Here is a 25,583-nt window from a genome sequence, read left to right as displayed (position 1 = left end):
TTAATAATCTGGAGACAAAAACACAGCAGCTAATATGATGTGAGTGGTGAAGGACAGACATCCACAGACAGATATTGTTTTAGACTATGAGACAGTATCACAGATCTTGTGAAAAAAAAAAAAACTTAATTTGAAAATATCCACTCCCTTGCCTGCTGATCCTTCATTTAATGAGCCATACTAGCAAGGTGGCAGTCCACACTAGTCTATTCCCCTGGAGATGGCATAATTTTCCTTCCATCCCTGTCCCTTATGAAAGCAAAGCCTGCCTCAAAGGCAAACAGCTGTCTTGGCAAATAGTCAAATTCAAAGTGCCAGGTAGGTCCTTTCTCAGAAAACTGAGAAAGCTGTGAAGTTATGACATTCCTTTCTGCCCAAATGAACAATACTCAACACATCAATGAAGCACACAGAGCAGGTAGAATCATTAGATGTGGTAAATAAGCAGAGGTGGCTCTTTCCTAAATTAGAAGTCCTTCACTCCACCCCTCTCCCCTTTCATACACATATTAAGCCCTCCCCCATCATGTCAGTCATATTTGGGAAAGGGACTTAAAGAATTTGCTGCTGCCAGGTATGTAATCCCAGCAACTTGTACAAGCTTGTAATCCCAGCAACTCAGCAGGCTGAGGCAGGAGGATTGCAAGTTCAAAGTCAGCCTCCGCAAAAGTGAGGCACTAAGCAACTCAGTGAGACCCTGTCTCTAAATAAAATACATAATAGGGCTGGGTATGTGGCTCAGTGGTAAAGGGCCCCTGAGTTCAATCCCCAGTACTCCCACGCCAAAAATAAATAAATAAATAAAAGAATTTGCTGCCTTCAAAATTCTTCACCCAGAGGCAGGGAGGAAGGGGAAAAGTGCTAAGAAGTAATAGCGGCCAAATTATACTGCTATATTATTAGGTAACAACAAGTCCCTGCATTATAAACAACTATAATGCAGCATTTTTTTAAAAAAAATTCTCCACCCAAATGCAAATATCCACTAGAAGGGACCAACATTCATCCCCATTGTTATTAGTTACTACCAAGGGATAGATGCCTGAGCCCAGCAACTCTAAAAGGTGTAGGGACTCAGCAGTGGGGGTTGAACAGCCATGACACCAAAGACTTGGCACATGCGTGCTTAGTGCAATGGGAGAGAGAAGCAGGCTGCAAGGTTCCTATCTCCAGAAACTTACAAGTTCCCAAAGGAAACGAGACATTGGACACTAGCTGATTATGCAAATGCTGCAGCATAACTTCTGGCACTAAAAGAGAAGCTAGTGAGCACAAATAGGACTCTTTGACCCTTAATCAAAATCTTAATATTAGAGAACTTATCTGAAGCCCACACACAACAGTGTTTCATGTGGAGAGTCTCCAAATTGCTCATATAGGAATTTGTTTTTAGGAATATGAATGTCTTGTGTCAAATTTCCCAAGGAAGGGAGACCAGAAGAAATGGATCCAACATCAGCCTGTGTATTCTCATTGGAATTTCTGGTCTCCCCATGCATGAAGTTAAACAGGTCAACTTCTCCTTGAAGTACCCCATTGTAACCCAATTCCGACCCTGAAAGAGCCAAAGGGAATGTTATGATACTTTTGAACATGGGTCCCAATTTCTCCTACGCGATATCATACCAGTTCTTATAAACAGAAGAATAATACTTTGTGTTTACCTAGCACCTTTCTTCTAAGGAGCTCTACAGACATTATTTCATTAATCCTTACAGAATTCTTTCGATTTGCAGACAGAGAGGAATGGTACACAATGAATGAACTTAAGTGTCTCAGGTCCCTCAAAGAGCTAGCAAGCAATGGAGCTGAGCACAGAACATGGTTTCCAAGCCTGGATTAAGAGACCAGCCAGAAAGCTTAGTTTTTAAGGCACAACATTAAAATTTACAGATACATAATATTAGGATTAGACCAGCTTTGACATGACTCTTGAAATTTTGGGAATAGATTAGTATATAGTTAATCTAGTCTGGAAATTTTTATGAAGGATGGGCTACTTGAGTCAGACAGGTAAGGAAAGATGTCATGGAAGGAATGGGCCTAGACTTGGGCAAGCAGACCTGACTTCAAGCCTTGATGGTTCGTAAATACAGAAATATTGGCAAAAGCAGAAGAAAGAAGTGTTTTGGGAACATTCAAAGACCCAAATGGGCAGAGTCCATTTTTCATCAGCAGTTGTGATCACTAAAAATGGGAAAATAAATTGATTCCCTCTCTGAAATGCATGGTCAGGGAAATCCTTTGCAGGCAAGCATAAGCCTTCAAGGAGGTAATGCAAGCTCATACCTGCTCCAGCCTGTCTCCTTTGGACAAAATCTACTCTGCCTCCTAGAAATAATAATGAAGTGAGGCTGGGGGAGGGTCCCTGAGATAGCTCACTGGTTGCCAATGGCAGTATTAAATTTGATTGATGATTTATTATTTTAATTAAACTTTTGCTTGCTTGTTCTTCATTGCTGATAGTACAATTGACTTCTCCATAACTCTTATCCCCAAAGAGCTTGAAGAAAAAAAAGTAAAAGCAGTTAGTTGGTCTACCACAAAGCCTAAGTGTAAAGTATTAGGCTCTGGGTCATGTCTCAGCTCAACAGGATTCGGTGGGGGGAAAAAAATTAAGGAAACCATTTCTAAGGTGAGAAAAAGGAAGTTGAAAGGGAAAGGAACCGAAACTCTCCCACTGGAGTCAGATGGTTTCCCAAAATTTCTTCTTTACAAACTGAGTAGAGCTCAGCACAAGAAATGGGAGGAATTGGCTATAGCCCTTGCACTACGTGCCTCCAATTTTTATCCTAAAGTTGCACTTCCAGCCCTTTCTGCACCACCAACCTCCTTGACTTTTGCAAATCCCTTCCGTGGTCAAGGCCACAAACAAATCTGATCAAAGGAGTCAAACAGTGAAGGGCATACAGTTTTGCAGGCAAGATGCTGAACTCTTAATTTAGCATAGCACCCAACCTTTCTAGAAAAATCTATTAGGTGCCAGACTGCACTGAACATGCTTTTGTGTACTTTGTCATTTAGCACTTGCCACAAGCCTGAAGAAGGCACCAATTTACCACCCTCTTATTTTATAGGTAAGAAAACTGAAGCACAGGGAGTTTAATGGCTCACCAGGTTTACACAGCCAGCCAAGGCAGACATTCAAACCCAGGGCTCTCTGATATCAAAGTCTGTGCCTTAATCACTATAATATATAACTTGTCTTAAAGGCTAAGAGGAGTCCTCTCTCCTTGCCGCTAAGAACTGAAACGTTTGCCTTGATGAAGCATTCCCCATTTTCAGACCATTATAAACCTCCGTGCTTTATGGTTTCATTTTGAACACACAAGTAAAAAATAGGACCTTTAAGGAAAGACAGATTATGTCTCTGGCTCCACTCAAAACAAGTCTGAGCACCAGTTCATTTGCAAGACAGACCAGAACCTGGGCTCAAACCCACCGCGTCCTCTCAACCCTTCTTCCATTTGCCATTTGCACAGGAGGCAATACCCTCCCGGGAGGCTCACAGCATCCCACGGCCATAATTTTAGAGACTTAATGTTAAAATATCTTGTAAGAACATCACGCAATTCATTGCACTACATCTGGGAGTGTTATTTTTTTTTTCTCCTGTCTAGGCTCAGCGAGCCTTTACCCCAGAGACCTGGGCCCTGGCAAACACGGCCTCCTTAGGCCCAGCTAACAGTGCAAACTCCGAACAAAGCTGCCCTTGAAGCCCGACCATTTAAAAGACTTTATGAAGCCCACTGGGGCCCCCCGATTATTTTGCAACAAGTCATATCCCATGAAGAAATTCACTTCTCTGCAACACAAAACAGAGGGAGATTAAAGAAAAAGGCAGGCGGGCGGAGGAAAGAAGTAAGGCCCCCTGCTGCTCTGTCTGGCCAGAATCGTGTCTTTTAGTACCCATATCCTCTACAAAGACGATGTGCTGATGATATATTGCCCTCATACATCACAAAATGACAGTGTTCTCCTGATACTGTACCTTGAAAATATGACACGTGCCAACAGAAGCAACGGGGGATTAATAAGAAGTTCTTTTTATATATATTTAAGTTACTTAACATTTCAATTTAAAAAAAAAAAAAAAAAAAACCCAGTCTTTAGTTTGTTGGAGGGATTGTTTGGGGTCTTACTCTGCTTAAGGGTTTAGGTCTGGCTTTTTTTTTTTTTTTTGGCTGTTTCAGGGAACTCTCAGAACAAAGAAACACAGGCCATTAGAATGTCCCAGCTGCTCAAGTACAAACTCTGATTTAAAACAGGGCAGTGTCAAACAGCTCCTCATTCTGTTTAATCATATTTTGAAATAGAACCAAAACATTAGAGATGGCAGAACACAAAAGAAATAACCACCAAATAAAAATAGTAGCCCAAAGAAAGTAGCACGGCCTGTTTTTTATTATGTTGTACATCGTATAAGCAAAGGGTCTGTCGGCAGCACACATTCATGTAACTGAAATGAACTGGATAGGAAGCAGCCAGTGACAGCCCTGTGAGCCCCTTGCAGATGCAGCCCTGCCACTGCACGTGGCTCCCAGAAGCAGACTAGAAAACCAAAAGGTACACTGTGTCCTGTCCTGCCAGCAGACAGGAGCCAGGTATGCCAACGGACAGGAATAAATAATGACGTTCTTCTTTTATTTTGTCCAAATGGTCAGTTCTCCCCTTCGGTCCTCCCCATCCAAAAACTGGGATGTGGGATGAAGTAGGTGCTGCAGAGAAACTTCCAAAAGACTCCTGATTTGGGAAGATTTTGCAAACCAGGGATCTGGGAGAAGGAAGCCCTGCAAAGGAACGAAACCATGTACAGGTGGCCCCGTGACCTCTCCTAACACCTCTGATTATTTTACACTGCTGGGCGCCCTTCAGCACATGGGAAATAATGAATCAGCTTCTTCCCCTGTCCAAAGAGAAAACAAAAAAGAAAGGGGTGATGAAATACTAGGAAGATCCTTATGCCTTTCTGTGAGTTCTTTTGACCCAGTGAAAAGACGATGGGCCACATGGGGTGGGGGATGGGGGGGTGTCCAATTCCAATTACCAGCAGGATCTGTGGCTCAGAGGGCACTGTCCAGCCTTATCAGTTTCTGGGGGGACAGGAGAGAGCCTAATAAATTAGAGTAACTCTACAACAAAGCAGACAACACAACAAGAAGGAAGGTGATACCTGGAGACATTATTTTAAGGGTCCCTTTCCTTACTCACCACAATATAAGAAGCAGGGCTCTCTGGTATAAAAAGACTGAGAATTCAGCAGACCCTTTCAATTATGCATATAAACGATTCTCTGCCAAAGAAGAGCAAAGCATGGAAACTGAATGTCTTAATCCTGTTGGCCACTGGTGGTGTCAAAATCACTTCTTTGTATGACTGACCAGCCCTAGAGGGCTGTTACTCTTGCTGTCAGCACCTATCTCCTTCCTATATCACCCACACCCACAGCGAACCCACCAAATCCTCCAGCACCCCTCATTCTTGTGGGTCAACAACAAATCACAGGGGGCTGGGGATGTGGCTCAAGCAGTAGCGTGCTCGCCTGGCATGCGTGCGGCCCGGGTTCCATCCTCAGCACCACATACAGAGATGTTGTGTCTGCCAAAAACTAAAAAATAAATATTAAAAAAAATTTTCTCTCTCTCTCAAAAAAAAAAAAAGAATTAAAAAAAACCCACAAAGCAGATGAAATAGAAGATTTTTTTTTTCACTGATCATCCCTAGAAAGCCCATGTTCTGTTGGAAGTTACAAAAATACCTGATTCTGAGGAGTAAATAGAAGTTGACATTGCAGGGAATAAGCAGGGAGGAGGAGTGGCTTCCAGCCCATCTGTCATTTTGACAAAGTAACTTTCTGGTCACCAGTGAGACACTTTTAAAGACAGCTGCACAATTGACCCCGACCACCAGCAATCACTGGGCCTTTCAAAGGCACCCCTGGGACAGAAGGCCCAGTCAGGTTTAGGCTGGATTCTACCATCCTGCCTGTGTATATGCTGTTGTGCCTCAGATGCTGAGAAGATCTCTGCTCCTGGGCTACACTGACCCTGATTCTCACTCCAAAGGGTGTCCAGTTAGCCTGAATAATGACAAGTAGGAAAAGGAAGGGACAGGAGTGTTCTAGCTGGTTAGACCTTCACAGAACTGAAAACCTCAGCCTCAGACAGCATCCCCCATATGAAGGCAATTCTGAGCTTGGGTTGGTCTGACTCATTCGCCAGGGCCATTAGCAGCATGTTCTCTTCACCAGAGCTATCCCAGGGGCCACATGCAGATGTCAGACAGAACTGGAAAAGCCAGAGATTTATTTCATAGGTCTAAAATGTAATTTTAATCTATTAGCTTCTATTTTTAAACTCACTAAGTGGTCAATGAGTGCCATATTTTGCATATAATCCATTTTAGAAATTAAGGTGTTATAAAAAAATGAATGTGGCTAGTTAAAATATTATTAACATAAACATGTTGCTAGGGGGATACAGACCATGTTTTATTTTATTTGTTAAAAGGCAAAAAACCAACCATGGTCATTACCCTTAACCATTACTTTTAACAAAGATTTCACCATAAAACAGCTTCTCAGAGCATTAATGTACCTAAGACAAAAAATGTCAACAGAAAAACAGCCCTTACAAAAGGCAATATTTTGGCTGTAAACATATTTTTCTGTAGGTTACCCCTTTGCACTGCAGAATTCAGATCTTTCTGACGAAAAATCCACAAATCTGCTTAAGAAATATTTTGAAGCCCTGCTGTGGGCCAGACACTACGCCAGGTTTTTCTGGGAATAGAAAATATGAATCAGATACATCTTCTGCCTTCAGAAGAGCTTACAGTCCAAGAGGGAGAAGGCCCAGAGCATAAACACAGCAAAAGTACCTCACATATTGCAACATGAGTGGCAAGAAGTGCTGGTCACCAGTTCATGGGAGGGAACAGTCAGTGGTAACCCAATTCCACTGCCACAAACTCTTTGGGATCATCTAGATCATCCTGGGTCTTTAGACACTACATCGTAGGTCACTGAATGAGCCTTTAAAAGTTCTGTTATACAATTATCTCACTGAGACAGAATTTGACCTACATATCTCAGCCTCTTGGGATCTCACAGCCCAGATGAGTCTTCTTCCATGATGGTACTCCAGTGCACACCCGCCAAGGTACAACAGCATCATGGAATTGCAAGCAGCAGAACACTTGCTTTTACAGATATCATGGGGAAATGGGGTATGCTTATTTTGTGCCATTATTTCCTTCCTCTGTGAAATTATAATATTTATCACACTTTACTATTTATCTTTCATCTGTAAAATGTTTTAGGTAAAATAGAAAATGTGAACACAATTAATTTAATTAACATTCCAAAACCAATAATTATCATGCTACCAAGTCTAATGAAGGCAGCAATATCTTTTTTTTTTTTTAAAGAAGTTTCCTATAGGAGATACAGATGCTCCTTGATTCACCATAGGCTAATGTACCCTATGTGAAAAATTCATTGAACTCACTTAATTTATGAGGCTGCCCAACCTCAGCAACACAGTGCAATATAGAGTGAGGGTCGTTTCCTGTGTGATCTCATGGCTCACTAGGAGCTATGGCTCACTGCCTGTACCCAGCATCTCAAGAGTGCTGCATATCTCCAGCCCAGAAAAAGATCCAAATTCAAAACATAAAGTATGGATTCTACTGAACGTATATTGCTCTAGTACCATTGTGAAGCCCAAAAAATTGTAAGTTGAACCATCCTAAGTCAGGGATCATCTGTTGTTTTATCTTACGTTGCTTGTTATGTAGCTTGTTATGATGACATCATTGTTCGCTGGAGGCAACTCTTCATCTTTCATTGCATTTACATAACTTTCCCACCATCAAACATGATATACAAAATAATAGGATCTATGTAAAAGGTCAGTCATCAAAACAGAAAGGCAGAGTTGACAGTAGAAAGTACATAATTTCCTTGGAGGGAAGAGAATGAGACCTTAAAATTATTGAATAAAAAAATAAATAAACACCAATGGCACAAAAATCACTCATCCAACAAATATATACTGAATGGGCCCTGCCTGCACTGTCCCAGACACTATGAGTATGTCATGAGCCTTAGAGAGACCATGTCCATACAGAGTTAACATTCTAACAGAGAAGACTGCTAGGAACAAACATGTGTATGATGTGACAGGTACTGGGAGGGCTCTGGAGAAGACGAAGCAGAATGAGAGAGCATAAGGGGATAGTGCTGGTGGGCATCAATGGTCAGAAGACGATCCTCTCGTAAGGAAACAGACACCTGAATGAAGGAATAAGAATATGCAAATGCATTGGATAAGTGGGTTCCAGGCACAAGAGCTAGTGCAAACATTCTGTGGAGAAGGTCCTGGATATCATGCAAAAGAAAGGAGGAGCCCAGGAGTGTTGGAGCAGAGTGAAAAGTGAGGAGGGTTTGAGACATAAAGTCAGAGGTGTCGTCTGGAGTCATATAGAATAAGGCCTTGTAGGCTGTGATCTTCTAACTTGATTCTGGGTGAGATAAGATATCACCAAAGGGTTTTTGTTTTTTTTTCCTCAAATAAGTGAAATAATCTGTAGATCTTTAAATCATTGATAATGTATTATCTAAAGGCAAGAGTGATAACTGCAATAGTTAGAAATTATTAGATATAGTCTCCAGGCTTTGTGGTCAAGATTGCTAAGAGACTGAACACAAGAGTCGAGAGAGGAAGGAATCAAGGTCCACACAGTTGGAGGGCTGAGTGGATGAAGCAAGGCAGCTTCCTGGAAAGGATGTGGTTTGGGGGAGAAGTGGACAATCAAGTCTCCTTTGAGGCCTTTTTTAATTTGGGTTGCTGCTAGACATCCACACAGAGATTCCAAGAGGACATATGGATCTATCACTTAGGATTTAACAGTGAGGGGACTGGGAACATAAATGTGGGAACTAACCGCATATAGAGATCTCTACAGAATCACTCATGGAATAGAGAAATGTAGAAAACACTTTGGTTGGATCTTTTAATATGGAAAGTTTGAGAAGATAAGGAAGATCTGGTGAAAAGAAAGGCCAAAGAAAAGTCAAGTAGCATAATTCTTATAAATCCATCATGCAAATGCGGAGGGAGTTGTACACATGTAAGTACTTATACACATGTGTAGATTTACAACTGTGTGTGACCACTGGTTGGGAGTATATGTTAACTCAGTGACCACCAGAGGTCACCTTCTCTCAGCACCTGCCACCATGCCAGGTATTAGAGACCAAGATACCACAGGGCATAGCAGCACCCACAGTGCAGGGCTCCTGGAGATGCTGTCTTGACCCCTGTTGGTCACTCCTTATCCCCTGTGTTAGTAGCCACCTTGCCTTCCAACCCACATCTCTAAGGGAACAGAGTTAAGATTTGGAAACTTCCAATTGGCTAGAAGTGCTGAGAATGCCAAGGTAAAGGTCTTGGATTAATGTCCCCAAACAAGAAGGCTCAGACCCACCAGAGCTTAGTGAACAAAGACCAGGTGCATATCTAAGATGGGTGAGGGGGTAATAGAACATTAGAAATAGATCTGAAAAAAAAAACTGAAAGGGAGAAATCTCTTGACATAAGTTCTTCTCAGTAATACAAAGACCTAAAGCCAGATCCCTGCCCTGAATAGAGATCACAGTCAGACCTTCTCTTCCATTTCTGATCCCAAAAATCTTTCCATTTCTGATCCCAAAAAGTATGACAGTGATACTTTGTCTTTGCAGTGTAAGTAGGATCCAAGGATCCGGGAAAGAGCTTGCACTTACCAGGAAGAACCAGCCAAGACACAGAGAAACCAAGACCCTATTAGCAACTAGGGACTCACTCTGGGCCTAAGGAGAAACTGAAGCTAATGATATGTTGCAATTTTAGGATTAGTATTGCTCTCTGTCCTCTCAACATAGAATTTCCTTCCCACATACTGAAGGCTGTTCAAGTTTCTCCTGGACAGTCTCTTCACCAGGAGAAATTATATCAGCACATCATCATCATTAGTGAAAAATATTTACTGAACCCCCACCTGGACACTTGACTCTGCTCTGAGCCAGCCCCACCATGATCCCCACAGCACTTCTCTTGACCCCTTAACCATGGTCACAAATGGCTATCCTCTGGCTCTCCACCAGATCTTCCGACTCCACCAAAACCAGAAAGTTCCACACAGCACACTGCCCATACCCCTGTGCAGCTTATGGGTAGGAAGAATGACCATTCTGCCATAATACCTGATGGTATATTTCAGAATCAGGCTAAAACCAGGAATTAGAAACCGAGACTGAGAAAAACATGGCACAAAATGTGGAGAGCAGTGACATCATGGAAATGCTGGGCTAATGACAGAGAAAGAGAATAACACAGCTCAAAAAATAACAAAGATGGAGAAGATAAAGGTGAACCCCTGGAATGTGGAATGCCGATCTCATTTAAAATTTTTTTTTAATCAAGATTCTCGCTAAAAATATGGCAAACGGTGTAACAACCTGACCAAGAATTATACGAAGGTGACGTGAATCAGAACCTGAACAGCTTGACTTCACACTCTCCCTGAACAGGAAGAGGAAGGTATGGGCAGAAAGAGGGAAGCAGATGGAGACAGAGAGGATTTCCCAGAATGGATCCATTCTGAACAAGAAAGCTTCCTGTAGCAGTTTGTGGGCTGGGTAAGGAGTCTCTAAAATCTGCTTCACCTGGCCCTGGACTCCTCTTACTCGCCTCTGGGTTCCTCCAGATGCTGCTGGATCCCACCAGGTCAGTCATAAAACCTTGGCTGTTTGGTCAAGTTGCTACATCGAGTTGGCTCGTGCTGAAGAAGCAACAAACAGACGTCACATCAGCTTCATCCTGCAGCTGCTGCCCATCACAGAGAGACCACAGGAAACAGTGTGCATCCCTGTGGGAATCCAGCACATGAAGAGGCTGGCAGCAACCCAGTGGGTCAGGCTGTCCCACCCAAAGGCGCCAGTCAGGACTCTACCTAACTGGACCACAAGACTGTTCAAAACACAATCCCAAGGGAAGCTATTTGCTGGGTCTCTCTCGCTCAGCCCTCGGGGTGTGTTCTCAACCCTTGTGGTTAGGAAGCATTCTCTCAGAGATGTTTTAGTGGAGTCTACCCAGGATGGAACAGGAGTCCTGTACTTGAATGTAATCCCAAGTCTCACTGGTTTGCTGTGTGATCTTTGCTTTGCTTTGTTTTTCTGAGCCTTACTAATCTGACCTATGAAATAGGTTTCTGGAGAAAGTCGGTCTAATCTCACTGGGTGGATTTGAGAAAAATGAACTTCAGACTGTCCCCAGGTTATGGGAACAATGTTTATTCACATTTATTGAAGCTGGCAAAGCACTATTCTTGATGCTTCCAGTGATCCTGAGAAGAAATACATTCTATTCCTGCCCTAATGAAACATAATTTCTAGTAAAGAAGCCAGTCATGTAAATAATTAGTAAAAATTCAGGGGAGGCAGGAATAAGGGTTATAATAAAAATATTCAACATATAGGGTTCAAAGAACTAGGGGAGGTTCGATAGAGATGATCTGAAGAGGATAAGTACCACTTCAATGAAGATGGTTAATGCTCATGATAATTCTGTGAAAGCGTCACACAAACAATATCATGTAATTGATAGTTGGCCTCTTATAAATTTTGCACTAATTTCAACAGAATTTCAGCGGAACCTAACCAATATTTAAATATGATCATAAGTACTTAGGTTTCTATTTATATGTCCTTCCCTTTCCATTAAACCTCAGTTGGAAAGAGTCTGTTAAAGACCAGCCCCTAAGCTTCTCTGGTCTCTGGAGTAAGGCATGGGAACTGTGCATTTTTAGCAAACTCCCTGGTGGTTCTTATGCACATTAAAATGTGACAGCCACCACCACTGGGGTCTGGGGGAGAACAGAGGAAACTAAAGGCAAAACTCTTAACCACTAACTTGTTAACGACCTACGACCATGTGAGAGAAGACAGGTAGTCAAAATTAAAGTGTGTGAGGGAGGAAGGGGCAGGGCTGCCAGAGACCAGAACAAAATCATCTATGGGTCCAAAACACAACTAGTGGTTACACCTCATGCTCATTTTCCTTTTAGACTCTCCAGTGATAGAATGTAGTTTGTATACTAAAGTCATTATTCAAATATTATATTAAATGCATAATACAGATACATAAATATATAAAATCTAGCACAGTCAAGGAATCTGTTTACTTTGACTAATCAAATATTCCAGCCCAGAGTTATTATCTCGGGTTTGTATAAGTTAATCAATTTTCAAAGACCTCTAAAGCAATCAAATATATCCAACTTCAAAACTTTCTCAAATATAGTTTAATCTTTTTGTTCAGGTACAAAGGATTTCTCCAATCTTGCAGTGCCTCAGGACATTATTAACATAAATGTTCAATAAATATGTGACAGGTTTAATGACCATCAATCAATCATTTTCCTGCTTCAGACCTGCAATGCAGTTCCCATATGTCCTGCAGAGGCCCTACCGTGTGCTTCCCCACTAAGTCTGTCTCCCCCCATTGCCAGCCACCCTCAGAGGGGTCTGGAGGGTGTACAAAGAGCTCATTAATTTGGAGTTGAAGCTTCACAGATTGAGAGGCACTTTACCATATCGCATATTGAGAAGTGTTTTATTCTATCACCACATTTCATTTTCAGTTTACAAACCCAGTGGAAATTCATTCTGGATTTAAAGGTTTCCTTATTCATGTACATTGCAATCATCTGTCCAGATAAATATCTGACTTGAAAAAGTCTAAAGGTGCTCAAAATATATATTAGATTGGACCACATGAAATTGCTGTTTCTATAGATCAGCAGGAGGCAAATATAAAAATGCCTCAATACCAAAATATAGGGCTCTAGATTACTGAAACACAGCCAACTAGTATGCAAAGCAATTTATGAAAATTTCTCTTTGCCCTCACCCATGATATGGTTTACATGAAACAGAAAAAAAAATAATAATAATTCACTGCTTATAATAAATCCCAACTCCTCACCCATACACTCATACTCTCAGAGAAGAAAAAGAAGCTACTGTCTCTGGTACATGCCTTTCCAACATATCTCAGCAGAGAGAAAGAGCTACTTTCTCCAACAGATTCATCCCAGCCACTGAGACTCACAAAAATGACAGGTTTCTGCCCACTTCCCTGCTAAGCAACTACTCCACAAATTCTGAGCTGAGACTCTTCTGGTCAAGGATTTCCATGCTGCACCTATGTGCTAATGGGGCTCCCCGCTGACTCGGGTGGGTCCCACTGGGCACCAGAACCACTGTTTCACATGTGCTTGAAAACAGGAAATCACCACAACTCAAGTCTAACAGGCCCATTCCCCCCAGGGATAAACACAGGCCCATGGTGGAACCTAACTGTTTAGGCATAGCGGCTCCCAAGAGGGAAAATGTCTGGCTAATCTTCCATATCCTCTCATTCAGCACAACAGTGTCCCCTGAGATTAAAAAGCACTGCTATGTGAATGTCTTAATGCTACTGCTTTTACACCATAAATCCACAAAGCAAGAGAGACCCAGGAGGCCATGACCACTGCCAGAATTCATGAACTTCTGAGAAATAAAGGAACCAAATGAGATAGTCAAATATGGCAGAAAAGGCTTTACCAGAGACAGAAGCTGTGAGCCCCCCACCACTGTCAGGAAGCAGGCCATGCACTCTGAGCCAAGAAGGAGCAAGTCTGATACCTTGGCACAAACAGTTCTCTTCAAATAGAAAACAAACTGGAAAAAGAATCCCCCAGTATTTTTCAATAAGATGCTCTATGAATAGACATGAAAAAGAATAAAAATGTCATTATTTTGTTCAGAAGACAGCAGGGAAGGGTTAAAGAAAACTTAATGTTATTAGTACAGTCCACAATTAGACTCAAAGAAGAACCTCAAATGATACATATCAAGAAATAAAAAATTTTTAATAAGAAAGGGAAAATAGTTAAGAAAAAGATACTAAAAAAAAATGTTTCTCACTGAGACCCAACGAAATGGAAGGGCAGCTTCAGGTCCTCTGGTTTTTGTACCTCCTTTCCACGGGCCAGGCGGGTCTCTCCTGGAATGGTCTCCCTGAGGTCACCCACAGCTAAAAAGACCTAAAGCTCCTACAGAGGCCAAGCGACCACACTGAGCCTAAAAATAAGGTGCTCGGCCTACGCCTACAGCACTGGCAGACATGAACAGCCATCTGGCCAAAATCTATTTATTTTACCAAGAACACAAGACTTATTTTGGAAATGTGTGTTTTTATAATTTAAAAATGTGATGATCACTATCTTCCCAATTTTTATTGTCACCGTCATTCTCTTTGAAGTGGTACTGAGGTACCAGTGCTCATGTTCTAGGTCCTCTCTCAGAGCCATTTTATGGTAGGGCACTTGGGGGACATGCTGTGGTCAGTGAAGATACCACTCGGCCCACCCTGTCGTTTTCTCTTACGGAATCACCCATGTGAAGTCTTAAAATCGCCAGTCGGTTCACAGATCTGTGAATTCTCACCTGGCAGATCTGGGTTAGTACCACCCATTACCTAAGATTTAAAAAAAAGAAAGAAAGAAAAAGAAAGCTCATTACACTACACAACATGTACATACAATAAGGCCTTTGTCCTTAAAAGAAAAACATAATTTTCAACAGAGTCAGCTCCCAGAAGCCAAGGGAACTAACATCCAAAACCTAATATAAACACCACGGCTTGAGTCAAGATTTCAGTGTTAGCCTGACTGAACGGGGCCTGAAATGTCTGGGGAATGCCAGCTCCAGGGATCCGTAGACATTCTTCACTGTGACTTTTGGAAGTAGAGGTGAGCTGGTCTCAGAACCCCCCCTTCTCCACACCTCCTGCCTTGTCATCAACATTTCTTGCTTATGACAGCAGGATATTCCTGTATGAGGGAATGTTCCTTTCATCGCGAATAAAAGCAGGCCTCGAGGTGTATATGACCCTATATTTTCAAATGCAATTGCATTCCTTTTGAAGGAGGAAAAAAAAGTGTTTTGGTAATGATTATTTAGGATGTCTTTTATAGAGGAGGGTGACCTTCTGTGACAAACTCTCTGGGAGAGTCATGTTTTGGAACTTGGAGTTCCCTTCTGGGGGGAGCTATCCCAAGTGTTAACAACACGAACTATAAACAGGAAACTTCCAGCCCTACTCCCACTCAAGTCCCAAGGTTGTGGACCTGTCACTGTAGCTACGTGGTAGGCAGACATGATCATGACGAGCTTCTTACACTCGAGGACCTCAGCCCTTAAGATATAAATTTGCCTAAGTAACTTCACAACAAGGCAGAGCATTCTCTTAAAGAGAAGCAAAAGGAGGCTCTTGGAGGAGTTGAAGGGCCTCTGGTCACAAGCACACAAAGCTCTGTGAATGTGTAGGGCCACATGTCCAAGTCCAGCCAGTCTGGGTCATCTGGGCTGACCCCTTAGGATGAGGCCCCATGCCTCAAGTGACTATGGCTGGTTGGAGAAGACATTGGACTGTGCCATACTCTTTTTTAAAATTTATTTATTTATTTATTTATTCTAATTTGTTATACATGACAGAATACCTTTCAATTCATAGTACACATATAGAGCACAATTTTTCATGTCTCTGGTTGCATACAAAGTATATTCACACCATTTGTGTCTTCATACCTGTACTTAGGGTAATGATGTCCATCTCATCCCACCATCTTTCTTACCCCCTTGCCCCGTCTCTTCCCTTCCCTCCCCTGTGCCCTATCTAAGTTCGTGCCATACTCTTTAAAATGAAAAGAACTCAGAAGCATCAAGTTCTGGGCTTCACTAAGTCACTAGTTTCACATCTTTGCTTCCCTCCGCCATATTTATAACTCAGTGGCAAGTGCCATAAAACAACAATGGAGCCCCCCTGGGAAAACGACACTGATTAGTTGTCCATGGATGGACACAGATCAAGAGAGTGAATCCTTGAAGGTGAAAAATAAAGGAACAACCCACCTTACTAAACCCTAAATAACAAGGCTTTCCATCTTTGCATACAAAGGACAGCAGCTACTTCCACTGCTTCCATTGTCTACCTGATGTTAGAGATCCAGAATACATATGTGACATAGGTATTGATAATAAACTGTATTTAAAGAACAGTCCATTTATTCACTTCTTAGAAGGATCCCAGGGGCAATAGTTCTATAGAAATTAGAGAGTGGCAGTAGCTATCACTTCTGAAGTGTGTTCCAAGTTTCAGAATACGTTGGGAGAATTTTACATGTGTTAACTCACCATCTAACAAGAGCATCGTGATGAAGACAGAAATGCTGAGATACAGACATATTTGGCAACTTACCCAAAGCCATACAACAATTAATGGGAAATACCCTGTCATTCCAAAAGAATGTATTCTTTAAAGTATGTACTTAAAAGCTGGTTTGTGGCAGGTACAGTTAACTTTCTGCATCCATGGGTTCAACCAAGTATGGACTAAAAATACTACAGAAAAAAAATATGCATCCGTACTGAACATGTGTAGGCTTTTTTTCCTTGTTCTTCTCTAAGCAATACAATATAACAAATGCTTACATAACATTTACATCAAATTAGGCATTATAAGTAATCTAGAGATGATTTAAAGTATATGGGAGGATTGTGTAAGTTATATGCAAATACTACATCATTTTATAGAAGGGACTTGAGCATCTGAGGGTTTTAATAACTGCAGGGGTCTTGGAACTAGTCCCCCACAGATATCAGGGAATGACTGGATTTGACCTTCTTCTATTTAAGTCCTTGCCCTTGATAATAATTCCTTTGACACTGTTTATGAAAGGCTTTCACAAACATCCATCACATTTAACCTACTCACATCACCTCAGTTAATGGCTACAACAGCCTACTGAGGTCTTCTAGAAGGCACACACATCATTAGTGATTTCCCCAGTCCTCACAACTAAGGTTCAGAGAGACCAAAGTGCCTGGTCAGAGATGGACAGCTACCAGGTCACCTGGATAAAACCTGAATCCATGATATCAGACACCAAAACCCCCACTCCACAGCCGTGTCTCACCAACAAAATGAGCATTAAAAAATTTGATGAAAAGAGAAAATATTTTACGTGAAGACTTGATTCAAAGATATTAAATTATATCATAATATTTTAAGGCACCATTAACAGTTTAATAGAGCAAACTTGAAAGTTTATAATAGTAAATTTTTATATTAGTCAGACTCTTTTATATTGTTGCTCTTATTCCTAGTAAAAAATGTCTCAATGTGGCCATTTTGCAGGGAATTATAGAAACATTCCAACAATGTTTGGCAGAAGTACATTACTTCTACCCATGAAATTAGTTTTGTTTTGGTACCTTTAAAATGCCGTATGATATCTATGCACTCTCTTTTGCTAAGATCTTTTAAAATACAAGTTTGGAAATTTGTGGTTTTTGTAATTTTTAATATCCTCTTTCGTGATCTTAGTTCTGGATGCATGCCAAATGGGGTGCCAACAAACCCTACTTATGATCAATTTGATTCCATGTGCAAATGTGCAGTAGGTGCTAGGGAGATGGGACCATTGTTCATTGTTTCAAATAGTCCAAGGATACAGTGATGAGTTCCTTCTCTGGTATTCTTCTAGAATTGCCCAATCTACCGCTCTGTAGGATTTAATACTGTTGGTTGTTGTCTTCCTCAAACATTTTCTTTTTTTTATTTGTTTTTCCTAGATATACATGAAAGTAGAGTGTATTTTGACGTATTATACATACATGGGGTAAAACTTATTGTAATTAGGATTCCATTCTTGTGGCTGTATGTGATGTGGAGTTTCACTTGTTGTGTACTCATATACGAACATAGGAAAGTGATGACCAATTCATTTTACTGTCTTTCCTATTCTCATTCTCTTCCCTTCCCTTTATTCCCCTTCGTCTAATCCAATGAACATGAATCCAATGAAGATCATTTCTATGCAGTTAACAAACTGCTCTTCCAGTCCTGATTTCTCTACTAAGATCCAGATCCATGTTTTTAAGAGCCTATGGTCCCCCATGAAGTCTAAGCTTACCACCCACCCTCCCACCTCCCTAACCTCTTTTCTTCCCATGCTGTCACTGGCTAGAATGCTCAAAATTCCCTTCAATTTACCCCATTCTTTCACATCTGCCATCTCTTTTCTTGCCAAGTGCTACCAACTTGGGCTCCAAAATGCCTCTTGGAGTCTAGTGGTTCTCAAGTCTAGTGGTGTATATTTTAAAGGTGAATTGCCCAGTTTTTGATTGATGTGTAAAATGTGTTCTGCCATTGAGCATAGGTCATATCATATCCATCAGGATGAATAATTTGCCAAAGGAACGTTGCAGCAGCGTATCACTGTTTGAGTATGAAGAGACAGCTGGCACCCAAATAGAATTTTGAGAGGGAGCTTCAGAAGGTAAACCATTTTCTATTCCAGTAGCAGCACCCTGCTTTAGGAATGAAACATGATTAGCAAGGTGGCTGTGCTAGAGACACCCTACACATCTTTCCACTGCAATGACTACTGCCTTCTACTGGCTGTGTCTTATTGGGAGTTGTTTGGATCTGTTCATCCAAATATTTCAGAACTGGAAAGTAGTTAAGGGAATTTGAAAGATTGTGCAACATTGGTTTATCCCAACTCCTTTCCATCTCCACTGCCCACCCTGCTCCAGGATGCTGCTGTCACCTGACCACACTACATCCCTGCAGTCTGTTGTCCAAACTCCACTCTCTCCATTTAAACATCCCCCTCAAAAGCTCCTAGAGGCATATAAATAACACTGCTTCTTGTGCCACGTGACTGCGTGAAAATATTAAATGGCTCCTCTCATAACATGAATGGAACGGATATCACTATTGCATTTCAGGGACTCGCCAGGGCAGTTCCCAAGGATGCTCTACCTCCAGTTCCATGGAGTTCTGGGCATGCTGGACTCTGCCACTTCCACATAGCCCAAACACACACTGGGTATTTCCTGGACTTTTCCTTGCCCCCACCATGCTCTAGTCAGAAATTGTCTACAATCCCCTTTGGACGTGGATTCAAGTCTATCTTAGAGTTTTTCTGGCACTCCCATAAATGTTTTCATGCATGTCTCTGTCTCTCTCACCAAATTGTAGTCCTATTGGTCTTTATCTCCTCAAGGGGACCCAACCAGCACTATTCTTCAAATGCAGAGAAAGCTAAAAATAATGAAACAAAATAGAAGCAGGGATGAGGTGTGGAAAGACAGAAGAAAGAATAATATTATTGAATTTATGACCTGCTATATCCCTAGTGCCTTGAGCGGTGTTTTATAGAATTAGGACTGGGAATCGAGAGTCTTAAAATATACACCCACCTCATTTGCTGATCTTAACTAAGTTCAACAAGCACACTTGACCTCCCAGTGCCGTGAGGTGGTGTTATTTGTATTCTTTCATAGCACAAAGGATTCTGTATGCCACCAGCCAGGCAGAAGTGCCACAGAAGAGGGTGCGAAAAACTGATACCCTCTGTTTGTCCAATACGTTATTATTAGCTGGTTTTATTTTTCCGACGTTTTGATACGTTATTATTAACTGGTTTTATTTTCCGATGTTTTGCTTTGCCTGACTTTTCCCATTATCTCCTCTTTCCTGCCCTATTTGTGGTATTCCAGAAAGGGCAGGATCTCTCTCCTTAGCATCACTCCCCGTGTTTCAAATGCAGGCTGCCGTCGAGGCGCGGTTGACGCACATGGTAAAGACCAACATCTCAAAACCAAAGGAAAGTGGGTTGGAAACGGGATGGGGAAGGGAGCAAGGAGTAAGTCAGCAGCAAAAACACAGTCGGGTCTGGAACGGGGTCGAGAGACTTCCACAAGGCGGGCCAGGAAAATCCCCGTGGTGCCAGCCCACTAGGCAGTTTTTCCAGAATTACAGCACTCCGAGTCCCAACCCTATCTCTCTGCCAATAAAAGTACAAGTGAAGGTGACCCCACAGGCACAGAGATGTAAATACTCTGCAAAGAAGGAGGTCCCGCTTCCATGGAAAGATTTTTTTAATGTTTAATAGAGAATAAGGGGAAAACTTACACCAGGGCCCACAGAACACTGAACCAATAAGGAAACAGCCTAGATCAGCCAGGTCCAAGCCTGGAGGAACAGAAAAACTCGATAAATGTTACTGACGTAACTGTTCATAAACATGGTGGGCTTGGCATCATTGTCTCTGGGGCTTTTCTCTATCAGCTTCTCTTTGTATCTTTTTCTGATGAACCTTTGCAACCTATTCCACAAAAGTGATGAGAATTTTTATACCATCACCAACAACAGCAAAAGCAAATCATTCCAGACAGCTTTCTATCTGTCATGCTCTGGGCCAAACTTTATGTGCTGTATCTCATTTAATTCTCATGGCAACTTTATGAGCTAGAGGTTGATTTCCCTTTCACTGTCCAGATGAGGAAACGGAGGTTTAGGAAAGTGAGGTAACTGTTTCAAGTTCATCGTGAGTTAGACTTGAAACCAGGCTGGTTGGATGCCTATGCCTCTTTTCCAAAAAATGATATAATACCAGTCAAAAGCTGCATCTTCCCATAAAGGCCTCTCCATGTTTCAGACTTGGCTTATGCTACAAGATCAAAAACCATTCTAACTCCCTGCAAAGAGATCTAGGTTAGCTCTGTGGAAGCTGAAACTATCCTCTGAAGCCTCTGAAGGTGTCTATAGACATTTTTAAGTAGTAAAGAACTACTAGAAGCACATTGGTTTAGTAGATAATAAAGTGGCTTCACATCCTAATTCTGTCTCTCAGTTACTGTGTGACCTCAGGAGATTTGCTCTGTTTCTCTGAGCCTGAGTAAAATGTGGATAAGAATAACTGCCTCAGAGCTGATATTTGTGAATGTGCCAGCACAACCCTGGTACATCCCTCAAAGCTGTTCTCTTGAAAGGCAATTGGCCACATCACCTTCTAAACAGAATAAAAATAAATAAACAAATCTGATCGCTTCCTCAGTGAGCATCCAAAATCGATGAACGATACCTAATAGTTTTGAGAAAAGTATGGCAATCCACATACATATGGATATACTAAGTGCTCTAGCTCTCTGAACACAACCTGGCACTTTATATCTTTTCCCTGCTCTTTCACACCACACACACACACACACACACACACCCCAATTGAATCCTGCTGCAACCTTATCTCCCTGATTCTCAAACACATGCCTAACACTTGCTCAAATAATATATATCTGTTCTCCAGCCAGTTATAACATGGACAGTGAAAAACACAAGGATTTGATGGAGATAAAGCACCCAAGAGAGGCTGAGAGGCTGGGAGCTACTTGCTTAGCGATAGAGGATTCCTGTCACAGAGAAAGTGGAAGAGAGCAGACAAGGTCCGCTCTGTTTTCACTATTTGGTTGGCTCCGAGATAGGTGGGGCCCCACTTCTTATAACACTGAATTTCACATGGCTTTTTTATGAGCAAAGGGTCCATTTCTACATTGCACCTCTGGATTTAAAAGAGGAAATTTCAACCTCAGAATAATGTTTTCTGCTGAACAAAATGTATGCCAAACTAAGCTCTGACTTCTGGTTTTCTGAGTCCCAGCCTCCAAAGTTTTCTCAGGTTTCCAATCCTGGACCCAACTCACTGGCTTCCACCATTTCCTCCTGTGGTACAGTTAAGAGGGAAAGGGCTGAGAAGTGTGAGTACCCCTTCTCATGTACAGTTGATAGATTTGGGGATGCCCAAAGACCCAGAGAATTGCTTCAGATTCATTTACCTAGGCGTGGCTGGCTCCCCCCGGCTGGACTTCTGAGTGGGCACCAATGAATTTTCTTGGGAATTATGGGAAAAACAACTCTGGCAAGAAAGGGGAAATCAAACTAAACAGTAAGACGTCTGGGCCTCCCTCCCTTGGGCCCATAAAAGATCATTTTGCAAGGCAGGAGAAGGCTGTGCTTTGTTTTGTCAGTAAACAACAAAGCACATGCATCTTTAACCTAAACTGCCTACCTCTTTCCTGAGATCTTGGAACCTGGTCCAAGGCTAATGCCTCCAAATGCTACTCCTTGAGTAGACAGGACCTGAAGCATTATGGGCCACCTACTTTAAAAGGTGGTTCCATCATCCACTAACAAACAGGTTATTCTTAAACTGTGACTGGTTCTGGCAAGATGCTCAAGTCTAGGCAGACGGTGATAAATGAGAATAAAATTACGCAGTGGCTACTGCAGCCACTGTCATCCTCGAAATCTCCACAGAAATGAGCTCATTCCACCTTTGAAATATTCCGGAGCTTAAAATTTTAAATCAGGCCAAGCTGATCTTGTGGGGTTTTGCAAGCTTCAACACTGTAATTATATGTAGGACTTTGTGCCACTGATTTCCTCCCAACTGTAACATTTTACATCTTTTTTTAAGCATACGTTGAGGTTGGTTTTTTTTTATTTTTTTTTTTTTAGTACATGTTATGAAATAAGATATGAGCTTAAGCCCAGCCTTAGGTATCTTTCTGCCAAAAGGGTGGACCAACACAAACTAAATATGACTATTTTCTTTATCCAAAGTTCAGTTGAGACTATTACGTACCTTCTTAATATACATAAACCTAACTCAACACCAACACTCCCTGCAGGTCAGCTGAAATCATAACGAGATTTTCCTTTCATATAATGTGATTAATAAATGTTAACTAACCAAACTCCCAAAAGACTCCAGGAGAAAAAAAAGTAATAATTCATGGAATGCCAAAATGTAAAATAATTTAAATGGTCTTTTATCCCCTCTTACCCTGCCTACTTTCTCCTGCCTTTAAATTAACAAATAGCCTATTTATTCTGCTTCTAGGCTAGTGATCTAGAGACAGACAAACCTGAGACTGAGTGTCAGCACTGCCATTCTAGTGAATAAAATAGTAAATATCATATATAAGTTGCATATAAAATGCAACTTTCACTAGCTACCTAGCCTCCTACATTTCCAGTTTCCTCATTTGTAAAACAGAAGGAAAAGCCCTCAAAGGATTTTTGTGGGGATCAAATTAAATAAAGCAGGCTTAGATAAGTGCCTGGAAAGTAAAAAGTGTTTCATAAAATGTTTGCTTGCTAATATTGTCAATCTGCTAAATATATCTACTTTTCAAACTAAGTATAAAAATGCCAAGCAGCCTCCTGGCCAAGTGGCCAGATTTGAAATCCATGGAATACAGTAGGTCCAACAGAAAACCACAATAACATACATAAAGAGAAAAATGGTCAGCTATCTATCTGACTCAGTTTTACCAAGTCACTGCAAAGGTTTGGAAGCAATAATGACTGTGACAGCTTGGGCCCATAATCCTAAATCCCTGCAAAGGTCATGGTGACATATCACTGAGCCGCTAGCTAAGGAAAGAGCTCTATGGGCCTCCTGGATAATGGGTGAGTCCAACTGCCAAGGTCCTAAGAAAGGACTTCTGACAGCATCCAAGGCAGATAGATGCCTCCAAATGCTGCCTAAATGTTACAGATATAAAGATCTACTACACTTAGGTAGGCAATTGATTTAAGTTTTCTTAAATAACTATCATTCTCATTCAAATTCCAACCGATGCATCTTTTTTCTTCACATTTTTATCTCTTCACACTTTACCTTCAAAACTACAGGATTTTAACACCTATTTCCCTATTACTAAAATCTCCACTTTCCAAGAAGGGCACTATTTCCCACTGGGGTAGAGTACTGAAAAGGAAGAACACCATGTGGGGAATTCTTCATAATGTTATTTGGGAGCCGTATGCAAAATTCAAACTGTGTATTTATTTAAACTTTATAAATAGTAATATTGCCAAAGAGAAAAACAATGTTTTCACATGTGGAATTCTCAGCATATTTAAATATTACTTGGTCAGGACAATTTTCACTGAAGAGAGTAAGATAAAATAATTCATTCACGTTATCCAGATGAAGGAAATGAAAAAAAGATACACACGCACAGAGAGCATTTTTAAATCTGCAACGGGGAATAAAAACTTAAAACTTCTTTTCAACAAGTTCTTTAGTAAAGATCATTAACATAGCAGCTTATAACCACAAAATCTGAAGAATCCCGTTTCTTAGCTCTTTTGATTAGGCAGCAGTATTTATCATCTGAGCAAATGTGATGTCTTTTTACTTGTTTCTGTCCGGTTTCCTTAGTCTTCGAAGTCGAGCAGGCTATATCATTAGATATAGGCCTTCACCTTCTCATCTTCACCCATTTGTCATTTTACAGCATTAACTCATCTCTTATCAGGAAAAGATTTGGCTTTAAGTCCAGATAGCTTGGCTTTTGCCTAAATAGAGATGGATCCTCTCTCCAGTTCCATAGTGCATGCTGATCTGGTAACAAATATCCATCTATCACTTTTGGGCTTTGCATTTGACTGCCTTAATGTACTTCCAACAGGGGTTTGTGATGTGTAGTTTTTGAGTAAGCTTTGCCAAAAGTGATTGGCATGGTAAAATACTCTTCAGCAAAAATGCTGTTCTTTCTGATTCATCTAAGAATTCTTATTTATATAACTTAATCTTCCCCAAGTGGTTACTTATTAGACTTATCATTAACTATTAAGTTAAAGTAACTTGAAACAATTTATTTGTTTGACTCTACTATCATCAGCCAGTGATAACTAAGTAGCTGTCAGCTAAGCATCATTTTCTATTAGAATGAAATTGGTCTTTCTGATTATGCTTCCAAATCAGAAATGCAGACTATATTTGAGAGGCTGGTGTATAACAAGCAAAGAAGTCTAAGAAAGAAATCCAAGATTACATCTTGTCTTCATGTTTGTCCTTTGTGGGAGTCATCTCTCTTATATACCTTATCCTTGACCTTTATGCCTAAATGTTATCTCATCATTTTCCTGCTGAGCTTAGATGATAGAACCAATGCAGAAAGTTTGGTAGTTAACAATGATTTGGTAGCAGTAGCCATTAGGAAGAATAAACATTGAAAAATGTAATATTCATTGAAACAGTGTCATACAAAGTCCATCTTACACTTACTTCTGTAAAGATGATATCAATGAGAAGAATTATAAGCCTGATAAAATGGAAATTGCCAGAACCCAAAAAACTCAGAAAATAAGCCGAATTCAATACACAAACTATGTCACAGTTATATTTAATTTTGTGATAACTAAAAACAAATTTTAAGATATGATTATATTATTACATTTAATGGATTCACCTTGTCCACAGAGCAATTGAGTTCATTTTACCTGATCTCCACACTTACCAAGCACACACACATTATGCAAGGGTTGTCTGTGATAAATGGAATCTGTAGAACTTCACCCTCATTTTCACATTTTGCAACAGAACCTGAAAAGAAAGAAAAAAAGATTTTATGTAAACCTTTTTTTGGCATTTTACAAAATCTTAAATTTTCACATTAGTCCTTCTTGAAACATCTACCCAAATTCCAGAAATTCTTAGTGAGTTTTGTTATCAAACTCACCAAAAAAAAAAAACTCCTAAAATGTATTTTAAATAGTTTCATTTAAACAGATTTAAAAAAAACCCACTGTAATATGTTGATAGATCTTCTATTCTCAGATGTTAAACAC

The 25,583-nt window shown here is 40.8% G+C and overlaps 1 protein-coding gene across 1 annotated transcript in view; it reads right to left on the bottom strand.

Moving 5' to 3' along the window:
• The window catches only part of LOC144253713 (BMP-binding endothelial regulator protein-like), a 63,182-nt gene extending 37,872 nt beyond the window's left edge, over positions 1–25,310 (bottom strand). Inside the window, exon 1 of the mRNA XM_077796437.1 lies at positions 25,253–25,310. Coding sequence (XP_077652563.1) covers positions 25,253–25,267 — 15 coding nt within the window. The 5' untranslated portion in view covers positions 25,268–25,310. The remainder of the gene's footprint in view (positions 1–25,252) is intronic.
• Positions 25,311–25,583: the final 273 nt, after the last annotated feature.

Source organism: Urocitellus parryii, chromosome 3 (genome assembly GCF_045843805.1).
Source record: "Urocitellus parryii isolate mUroPar1 chromosome 3, mUroPar1.hap1, whole genome shotgun sequence".
Taxonomy (NCBI): Eukaryota; Metazoa; Chordata; class Mammalia; order Rodentia; family Sciuridae; genus Urocitellus; species Urocitellus parryii.
This window is presented reverse-complemented; position numbering and strand designations above follow the sequence as displayed.